At 43.7% G+C, this 11513-nt stretch overlaps 1 protein-coding gene across 1 annotated transcript; it reads left to right on the forward strand.

The window, feature by feature from the left end:
• The first annotated feature begins 4922 nt into the window (after nt 1-4922).
• LOC110506615 (uncharacterized) lies at nt 4923-10194 on the forward strand. Its single transcript, XM_090223403.1, has 6 exons — nt 4923-5138; nt 6942-7010; nt 7914-8018; nt 8449-9282; nt 9384-9515; nt 9693-10194. The coding sequence occupies exons 1-6, from the start codon at nt 4923-4925 to the stop codon at nt 9807-9809; spliced, it is 1473 nt and encodes a 490-aa protein (XP_090079529.1). The 3' UTR covers nt 9810-10194.
• The last annotated feature ends 1319 nt before the right edge of the window (nt 10195-11513 follow it).

An 11513-nucleotide genomic window follows, 5' to 3' on the forward strand; every position in this document is an offset into this window, starting at 1 on the left:
TTTCCTCTCCAATCTTTCCCGTATCTCAGCCACTAACGAAGTGTTAATGAGGAGTTAGGTTTGGATGTTCTTGTTTTTATGGTTGTTTGTTTGTCTGTTGTTCTTTTTGTTTACACTGGTGGCCATGGTTACTTCTGAACCCTCCGTCACCTTCTCTGAGAATGTGCGGTCATAGACAGATCTACCTCCTTCTCTATCTATCTAACACACATTTATTCTACACATTGTCATATCAAGATGTCTCACAGACACAGAAACACTCAGAGATGTACTGTACCCTGATACACACATTAATGTGCACACACTCCTGCACACAAGAAAAAACACAAAACTAGTACTCTGTCTCTCTCCTCTATCTTTCCTTCTAGTTTTCTCTCTTTCTCTCTTTCTGCCTGTTTTTCTCAGTCTCTGGTAACATAATAGGTCAGTTGTGGTCAGGCCTGTCATAAACTGTTACGTTTTCACCCAGACCAGACTCCATTCTGGTCCACACTCCTATTGTTCAGCACTAACTCAAGACACTAATGCGGTTTATACTTTTACTGATCTCAGACCAGCGTAAATTCTTCAGCTTTTCTGCTGTTTTTACTACACAACACTGACATGGTGAGTTATGTCTGTACCTGGATTCTCACGCATACTGGCCCAAACCCAGCTCTCTGTTATATTTACACAGCAACAGGCATACACATGTACATACACACGAGCGCACTGACACACACATGAAAGTGCGCACACACACACACACACACACACACACACACACACACACACACACACACACACACACACACACACACACACACACACACACACACACACACACACATTACAACACAATACCTGTCATAAGAAGGCTTCCTTTACTCTTCCTTTATTCCTACTGTTTCTCACTAGGAGGTATGTGTGTCCTTGTCCTTGGAAGGGCAGTGTGAGGGTCAACTCAGAGTCCCAGCCATCGATCACCAGACCCCCCTGTCCACACCCCTAACATCCCCCTCTCACCCCCACCCACCCCTCATCCCATCCAGGTTTCATATTTTGGTTGAAAGGAAAATAAGTGTCACATAGCGTTCTCTCTCCCATTCATCACAACGATCAGTTCTTTACTACACTACTGGCTCCACTAGTGAGGACACAGTCAGACTGATGGATCTGCTCAATGACTGATGACTGAGGGGACAAGGGTGGGGGAGGGAAGGGGCAAATTGGGGAGGGAGGGGGAAAATTGGGGAGGGAGGGGGCAAATTGGGGAGGGAAGTGGCAGTGAGGAGGGAGGGGCAGTTGTAGGGAGGGGGAAAATTGGACAGGGAAGGGTCAGTGGGGAGGGAGGGGCAGTGGGAGGGAGGGGGCAAATTGGGGAGGGACGGGGCAGTGGGGAGGGAGGGGCAGTGGGACAGGGGCAAAGGTGGAAGGGAAGGGGCAAAGGTGGGCTAATGTAATGTCCCACACAGTTACAGTATGTCTCTCTCCTACCACCTAGGAGACATTTATACTCTTATATATCCCCATTGTAAACCTTCTAACTCTACACTGTAAACTTTATAACTCTACACTGTAAACCTTCTAACTCTACACTGTAAACTTTCTAACTTCACACTGTAAACTTTATAACTCTACACTGTAAACCTTCTAGCTCTACACTGTAAACTGTATAACTTTACACAGTAAACTGTATAACTTTACACAGTAAACTGTATAACTCTACACTGTAAACGTTATAACTCTACACTGTAAACCTTCTAGCTCTACACTGTAAACCTTCTAACTCTACACTGTAAACTGTATAACTCTACACTGTAAACTTTATAACTTTACACTGTAAACCTTCTAACTCTACACTGTAAACTGTATAACTTTACACAGTAAACTGTATAACTCTACACTGTAAACTTTATAACTCTACACTGTAAACTTTATAACTTTACACTGTAAACCTTCTAGCTCTACACTGTAAACTTTATAACTCTACACTGTAAACTGTATAACTCTACACTGTAAACTTTATAACTCTACACTGTAAACTTTATAACTTTACACTGTAAACCTTCTAGCTCTACACTGTAAACTGTATAACTTTACACAGTAAACTGTATAACTCTACACTGCAAACTTTATAACTCTACACTACAGGGAATCATTGAATGCATCTCTCTATTGAATGAACCAACCCTCCTCCATCCAGTCACAACACACACACACACACAGACACACACACACACACACACACACACACACACACACACACACACACACACACACACACACACACACACAGACACACAGACACAGACACACACACACACACACACACACACACACACACACACACACACACACACACACACACACACACACACAGGCTGTTTGTTGACACTGCCTCTGAGGTGTGTGCTCTGGCATTAATCACAGGTATGAGAGAGGGGTCAGCCCTTGCTGGCGAACAGAGAAAAACCCCTCACAACGGGAGACTCTGTCCTGGGTTACATCCCAGACCTTTCCACTGAACTGGCTGTGGAACACACACACTGGCGCCCGTGGGCCAGCACATCCAGAGTAGAGGAAAATAAAAAAAGATCTAGGTACACCTCTATGTCAGCTAGGCCAGGGCCAGACTACACTCAAAAGGGTTATTTGGCTGTCCCCACAGGAGAACCCTTTTTGGTTCCAGGTAGAACCCATTTGAGTTTCATGTAGAACCCTCTGTAGAAAGGGTTCTACCTGGAACCAAAAAGGGTTATTCAAAGGGTTGTGGACAGCCAAAGAACCCTTTTAGAATCTAGATAGCATCTTTCTTTCTAATAGTGTAGGAGGTAACCCTGTATAGTTAGAGTCATGCCCAGATATACACACAATGATTAGTCCAATGACTTTCATCAACAGGTAGACCCCACTAACGTTGGCATCCTCTCACTAGGCAACAGGTTAACCTAAGTCAGAGTCTGTCCTTGCCTCATATTATTCAGTAATAGTGTTCCTGCCTCATAGCGTTCAACATATTCATACAGCAACTCCCAAAGCAATAAAATAGTTTTCTGACTCAGTCAAAAAGGCTGCCTGTGGTTGTGGCTTGTCGTACCAAGAGCTTGTGATTTTAGTAACAGCCTGGGGGAAAACTCTTTTAGCTGGTTTTCCTCGTCTGTGTCTCACCTCCTCAATCACACTCCTAGGCTGTGACATCAATATGAGACAAACTGGCTCCTCAGAACAGGAAGTGGGGTGATGTAATTTCCCACATAGGAATTAATGATGAGAATATAAGGATCTATACAGATCTGAATGAATGGAAGCTTCAAAGAATATGACTGGAACTCCAACCCACAGTCTATGTGTGTTTTGCATGTGTGTGTGTGTGTGTTTGTGTGTTTTTGTTAGCAAGTGTGTGTCGCAAAGTGAGTCTGCCCTGTTCTTTGATTCTGCCTCTGGGTGACATGTGGATTTCCTTCCTCTGTCAGCCCTACAGACCTGCTCTGGGGGACGCAATTAGCCATCAGCCCTGTGGCTATTGTGTGGTGTTTATAGAGACATCCGATAATTATCTTTGGTGTGCGTCCGTCCGTCCGTCCATCCGTCCGTCCGTCTGTCTGTGAGTTTAATTCACACTATATCTCTTTCACCCCTATTCTCTTTCTGTCTGTCTCTCTCAGGTTGGCATGGCTCTGCTACTGGACTGGCAGGGGCATTGTTTTCATTTCCCTTCATTAACTACAGCCTGAGGGGAGAGGAGGGGAGAGGTTGAGAGAAAGAGAGGGGGGGGGGCAAAGAGAGACAGAGAGAGAGAGAGAGAGAGAGAGAAAGAGAGAGAGAGAGAGAGAGAGAAAGACAGAGAGAGAGGGGAGGACAAAGAGAGACAGAGAGATGGAGAGGGAGAAAGATAGAGAGACAGGGAAAGAGGAGGGGGTGTGGAACCATCTTGGGAGGATCTGTTGCTGCTAGACAGTGTGTTTATCATAACAGCTGCTGTCCACAGGGGAAACTTGGCAGGCTACATCAAAGCCCTATTCACAGCCCACCTCCACTGGCTGACACATACGCCCACACACACACTATATTAAGTGCAGCATACAATAAAACGTTTATTCTCAGGTAGGAAGAGGCTGTGTTACACTTTACAGCTGTGAGCTGCCAGCAGTGAGGTCTGTTTTTTGAATTGTTTGCGTTTTTGTGTAAATGAATTAAAGTTCCATTTGAGTGGCGCCCCTTGTATATGCCAACACATTCTTCCCAGAGAGAGTTGAGAGCTGGCCTCTCTTCAACACTTCTCTTACAGCCACTCGTTAACAGGCTGGACCTACAATCCCTTCTGAGAGCACCATGTGTGCGTGCGCATGCGTGCGATGAAGCGTCTGAGCGAGTGAGTCAGAGATAGAGCAGAGAGAGAAAGAGAGAAAGAAAGGGTGAGAGTGAGTTTTTAAAACATCAGTTTTACCACGCTCTTTAATAGACCTGAGGGATGGGGTTACGTTTTATTCTTCTGTAAGCCTGCCTTGTAAAGCCTGTCTCTGCTCCTGTCGGGGTTATGTTGCTAATGATACGCTGCTGCCACCATGTGGCCATAACCATCACTTCCACCCCAAAACCCCACTCTTCCGTGTTGTCGTCTCTATAACAACCAACTAGCTGGTAACCCGGGGCTGGCGAGAGCTTGGCAATAAGGCAAATACCGCAGCTCAACAGTGAGGTGAAGTGACTCCTAATCTGGCAGGGTAGCCTAGTGGTTAGAGCGTTGGACTAGTAACCAGTAGGTTGCATGTTCAAATCCCTGAGCTGACAAGGTACAAATCTGTCGTTCTGCTCCTGAACAGGCAGTTAACCCACTGTTCCTAGGCCGTCATTGAAAATAAGAATTTGTTCTTAACTGACTTGCCTAGTAAATTAAAATAACTCTTCATCTTTTGTCCAGAGACAGACAGATAAAGAGCATGGAGCTGACAGTGAGCCATGCTGAGAAGCACCTGGGTCAGTTCTGCAGCCTGCTGGCCTCTTACACCAGGAAGACAGGCAAGCTGAGGGACCAGGCTGACATGCTGGTCAGACAGCTCAATGACTTCTCGAATACTGACGACCCAGAGCTCCGTACCTGTCTGAAGAACCTGGGTGAAGACATGGCCATGGTGCAGGACTACCGCCAACCTGAGGTGAGGGGTGAGAGGTCAGGGGCTGTTGGGGAGTAGTGAACTACATATAGGCTAGTTCAACTAGTAATATAACTTCATTTTGCAGTAGCTTTGTGGTAGTTGAACTAAATTCAATTCTTGGTAGGGTTTTCAGTAGTTCATAACTGTTTTTTGCCATTTAGTGGTGTAGCTAACTAACTACTGGAATTACACTACGTTTTTTGCTAAATTAAATAAAATATGGCTAAAGTAGGCAATAATTTCCTTTATTTAAAAAAAATAGTTTTTGTGTATAGGCTTAATTACACATTCCGTTAATCTGACTCCAGAGTGGTCTGTTATTGATTTGATTTTTATTGCAATTTGTAATCTATGACATTTCAGATTTAGATATGATAATTTATAACAAAGTAGTTTGGATGTAGTGAACTACTTTTTCAAAGAAACGTACTAAATTTTCTTAACTTGTTATGGCTGCAATCCCGATATCGGGATAAGTGTCATCAACAACCGCTGAATAGCATAGCGCTACATTCAATAAATATTACTATAAATATTTATGTTCATGAAATCACAAGTGCAATATAGGAAAACACAGTTTAGCCTTTTGTTAATCCACCTGTCGTGTCAGATTTTGAAATTATGCTTTTCAGCGAAAGCAATCCAAGCGTTTGTGTAAATTTATCGATCGCACGACAAAATATTAAGTACACTTAGCATCAGGTCACGAAAATCAGAAAAGCAATCAAATTAATTGTTTACCTTTGATGATCTTCGGTTGTTTTCACTCATGAGACTCCCAGTTACACAACAAATGTTCCGTTTGTTCCATAAAGATTATTTTTATATCCAAAATACCTCCGTTTGTTTGTCGCGTTATGTTCAGAAATCCACAGGAAAGAGCGGTCACGACAACGCAGGCGAAAATTCCAAATAGTCTCCATAATGTCCACAGAAACATGTCAAATGTTTTTTATAATCAATCCTCAGGTTGTTTTTAAAATCAATAATCGATAATATATCAACCGCAAATGTCTTTCACAGTAGGAGAGGGGAAAACAATGGCTGTCCAAACTCTGTTGCGTGAGCAAAACTCATGTGACCACTTGACGCGATGTTATTGTTCTAGCTCATTTTTCAAAATAAAAGCCTGAAACTATGCCTGAAGACTGTTGATACCTTGAGGAAGCGATAGGAAAAGGAATCTGGTTCATATCCCTTTAAATCCAGCAAAGGGAGGCTATGGAACATGGAGTTTTCAAAATAGAAGCCACTTCCTGTTTAGATTTTCCTCAGGGTTTCGCCTGCAATATCAGTTCTGTTATACTCACAGACAATCTTTTGACAGTTTTGGAAACTTTAGAGTGTTTTCTATCCAATACTAATAATAATATGCATATATTAGCAACTGAGACTGAGGAGCTGGCCGTTTACAATGGGCACCTTTTCATCCAAGCTACTCAATACTGCCCCTGCAGCCATAAAAAGTTAAGGGTAGCTTTAGTGTAGTTTAACTTCCTCCAGTGTGAAGTAATTGGTAGCTTGGTAAAGTATATTTTTAGAGTAGCTTCCCCGATGCTGGTATTAGTGGTAGAGGACGTGGTTGGCCATGGTGCATCTACTAGGTTAGTGTAAGGGTTAATGAAACATCATAACAGTAAATAAAGCCATTATGGGAGTTTCTCAGTACTGTATATAGTGGGCAAAGACAGTGTTGGTTTCGAGACATTTTTACCCAGCAAAAATACAACAATTTGTTTCTCACACCTTGAAATACTGTTGTTTTGAAGATGAAAGTCTGTTTACTGTGTCTACCCCTGACAGATAGAGAGGCTGGAGATCAAAGTCGTCACTCCCCTCAAAGCCTACGGTGATATTGTTGAAAACAAGAGAGTAAGTCTTCATACATGGAAACGAACACACTGTAGATTTCATACAGTAATTATCAGACAAAATACAGATTCCTCCCTCACACACACACGCATGCACACACGCACACACACACACACACACACACACACACACACACACACACACACACACACACACACACACACACACACACTATCTTTGTCTCTTTCTCTCACTCTCTGTCTCTGTCTCATTGTCACTTCACACACTCTTCACAGCCTCTCATGGCAGAACAATGGCAGTGAATGAATAGGCAGTCTCTTCTGAGACAGTGTGTTTGAAGCTTCATGGACTGGACATATCTCTGACATACAGGCGGATCTGAAGAGGTTCAATGCTGATCGGGACAGAGCGCTAAAAGAGCTGCAGAAACTGGAGACTCCAACAGAAGAATCCCTCTGATAGACAAATAATTGTATCCTTTCTCCCAGTCTATTAATATCTGCATGTAACTTTACAAGAGTGGCAGAATTCCAGCATGATTATAGTATTTACATCAACAATCCTTATGTCAAGACACAGTATTGAAAAATAAGATGTATTGCCTGTGACAAACGATTGTTTGTCAGCCATTTTTACTCTATGAGTGGTGCTTTGAGTGACAGGTTCAGATCAGCTAACCTGGTCTCTGAGAGGTTTTAGAAATGTAGATGTTCTGTTCTAGTCATGCTTCAATACCTTATCCAATGTTTTCAGTCACAGGTAACATGATTTCTCTGGAACCCCCTGTCACATCAACAACACCTTCAGCAGATATCTGACCATTGATGAGATCTTGCAATGTGGTGGACCACCAGAGGTTTTGGTAGCTGTCATTACATTTTTAATACATCTCTTTCAAGCTTCTAGTACAGTTGTAGTATTCCTTTGCTGTTTGGTTTTCAGGCAGAGGAGAATGCTCAGAAGGCGACCAACAACGCTCATCGCAGCACTAGACAACTGGAGGAGACCATCAGTGACTTCCAGAGACAGAAACTGGAGGACATCAAGGTTGGTCTTCAACCACAACACACACATAAACACAACACACACACACACACACACATAAACACAACACACACATAAACACAACACACACACATAAACACAACACACACACACACACACACACACATAAACACAACACACACACACACACACACATAAACACAACACACACATAAACACAACACACACACATAAACACAACACACACACACACACACACACACACATAAACACAACACACACATAAACACAACACACACACACACGAGCACACATACAAACACAGACACACGCACGCACACACATGAACACACGAACACACACACAAATATACACAAATAAACCAGAACATACACAAACACACACACGAAAACACACGAACACACACACACTCACTCACTCGCACGTGTTCCAGTCATACTAGGTCTTCCAGAGGATCTTCACAGACTTCATCACAGTGGAGATGGTGTTCCATGCCAAGGCTCTTGAGGTCTACACACACACCTTCCAGAACCTGGACAGCATGGACATAGACAAAGACCTGGAGGTTAGACACACACACACCTTCCAGAACCTGGACAGCATGGACATAGACAAAGACCTGGAGGTTAGACACACACACACCTTCCAGAACCTGGACAGCATGGACATAGACAAAGACCTGGAGGTTAGACACACACACACCTTCCAGAACCTGGACAGCATGGACATAGACAAAGACCCGGAGGTTAGACACACACACACCTTCCAGAACCTGGACAGCATGGACATAGACAAAGACCCGGAGGTTAGACACATACACACCTTCCAGAACCTGGACAGCATGGACATAGACAAAGACCTGGAGGTTAGACACACACACACCTTCCAGAACCTGGACAGCATGGACATAGACAAAGACCCGGAGGTTAGACACACACACACCTTCCAGAACCTGGACAGCATGGACATAGACAAAGACCCGGAGGTTAGACACACACACACCTTCCAGAACCTGGACAGCATGGACATAGACAAAGACCCGGAGGTTAGACACACACACACCTTCCAGAACCTGGACAGCATGGACATAGACAAAGACCTGGAGGTTAGACACCCACACACCTTCCAGAACCTGGACAGCATGGACATAGACAAACACCTGGAGGTTAGACACACACACACCTTCCAGAACCTGGACAGCATGGACATAGACAAAGACCTGGAGGTTAGACACACACACACCTTCCAGAACCTGGACAGCATGGACATAGACAAAGACCTGGAGGTTAGACACACTCACACCTTCCAGAACCTGGACAGCATGACTGAGAGGTGAGAATTCCAGGTATGGGGCTACAGGGCTGACCATCTCCCCGGTCTCAACAGCTGTTCACTGGGAGGATCAGGGTGTCTGACGGCCCTCTGGACAACCAGACCCTGCTGCCCTCCTCTATGGCCCACCAGCCTAGTCCCACCCTGGTCTCCAGCCTCAAACACACTGCTGAATCAGCCAAGAAGGTAAGATTGCATCTGCTGCTAGCATTACAGACAAAAAAATAGACCCCCACAATAATAAATGAAAGAGAGAAACATACACTGATAAGGTTAACAGTCATTACTGTCCTTGTACAGACAGGTATATTTAGTTTCCTTTACAAGACTGTCCCAAGTCTTTAACCCATCTCCTGTTCACAGTCCCGTAGCAGCATCCTACAGCGCCAGAGGGGTGTAGAGGAGGAGGAGGAGGATGAAGAGGAGGAGGATGCGTCTCTTCACACACATGTACACACACACATTCAGATAGCCGTATAGATCTGCTGACAGATGAGAATATGTAGTCAGTGTCTGTTGTCAGGTAAAGTCAATACTCAGGGTATGTACCGTACTGCAATAGATCTGTTGATGACTGTGCAGACGTGTTCCTATACAGGGTTTGCAGTAGATTGTTCTGCAAATAATTATTTATCAATGGAGGCATTTTGCACTTAAGACAGACTGCAATCATTTGTAATCAGTCATATCTGAGGTAAAGCTGAGGAGTGATAATGTGTTCACATTTTATAATGAAAAACAAATCAATGTTCAGTAATGGTTGTTATTTCCGTTGTGTTGGAATGGGAAGATGAAAAATACAGTATATTCCTAGATATAAATGTAAACATATCAAATAAATTAACCCATTTGCATTAAACCTGAATGAGAACTCTCATCATCATCTTGTTTCCATGGAAATGAACTCATTGGTAATAGCCTACTGACTTCCATTGACTATGAAACAATATTGCTTCCTCAGATGACTGCAATAACAGCTTGGCAGTGGGATCACACTCTGCAAGCCCAGTGAAGGATTACAGCTGTGCACACTGCAGCTAAACCACTGACATGCTAGACAGGATAACACTGTTTGGCTTTCACCGATGGGTTTCTTTATCACACTCAGGCATTCTGTTCTGTTCAGGCTGTTGAGTTTGTCATAAAGCATGGCCCAGGTTCATTTACCTCTGTGCTGACTGAGATGGACTCTCTCACAGGAGTTATACGCTTGACAAACTGTTGGGGGGGGGTGAATACAGTTGGAAGCAACCAATCATTGGGCTTGGTTGGATAACAGACATTAATGCTGGGGATATCAATGTCGCCTGGGTAGTTTGCCTGTGGAATCAGTTTAGAGAGCTGCAGTTGTGAAAGAGCAGCTGTTTGGTGATGTTGAGGTTATTCACTGTAAGCTAAAGGGTCAAACAGGAAGTGGGGGAGAAGACATGGTTTTTCCATTTGCAGATGTTCAGTACAGTAACTCAGAGTCTCTGTTTCACAACAGTGTGACAGAGCAGCATGCCAGGGCAATAAGCTCAGGGTGAAACCTCCCCTTATCCCCCCCAGAAATATCTGATGCAATACTCAAACGCAAACACTCAAACCCACATGAGGACAGGGCAGAGGCATCACCTGCACCTCCTATGAGCTTTGTGCATCTTGGGCATCACTCTGAGATGCACACACTCTATCATATTCTTTGGAGGAAATTGTCATCACGAAGCACATTGATGCCACTGTTGCAATATTACTACAGAAGTAAGCATCTGCGTCTGGACACAGCATTCTCACCACTTATCAAGTACATAGTCATGCTGTCACAGCAACTTCAATTATTACTGCCACTGACAGTACTCTGCTATACCTCAGAACAGTTATCAGATGTAAAATTCGTAAAGATCAAAGATCTGCAGTTACCACCATTAACCTGTTAGATCTCTAGGGGCGCTATTTCATTTTTGGATAAAAAACGTTCCCGTTTTAAGCGCGATATTTTGTCACGAAAAGATGCTCGACTATGCATATTCTTGACAGTTTTGGAAAGAAAACACTCTGAAGTTTCAGAATCTGCAAAGATTTTGTCTGGAAGTGCCCCAGAACTCATTCTACAGGCGAAACCAAGATGATGCATCAACCAGGAATTAGCAGAATTTCTGAAGCTCTGTTTTCCATTGTCTCCTTATATGGCTGTGATTGCGCAAG

The sequence above is a fragment of the Oncorhynchus mykiss genome, chromosome 26 (genome assembly GCF_057628025.1).
Source record: "Oncorhynchus mykiss isolate SJ-2025 chromosome 26, ASM5762802v1, whole genome shotgun sequence".
NCBI lineage: Eukaryota > Metazoa > Chordata > Actinopteri > Salmoniformes > Salmonidae > Oncorhynchus > Oncorhynchus mykiss.

Excerpts from the sequence above, each read along its gene's own strand:
- LOC110506615 (XM_090223403.1), top strand. The coding sequence starts at position 4,923 with ATGGAGCTGACAGTGAGCCATGCTGAGAAGCACCTGGGTCAGTTCTGC. Across the intron at positions 7,011-7,913 it reads ATATTGTTGAAAACAAGAGA|GCAGAGGAGAATGCTCAGAA; the intron begins GTAAGTCTTCAT and ends TTTGGTTTTCAG. Across the intron at positions 9,516-9,692 it reads CTGCTGAATCAGCCAAGAAG|TCCCGTAGCAGCATCCTACA; the intron begins GTAAGATTGCAT and ends TCCTGTTCACAG.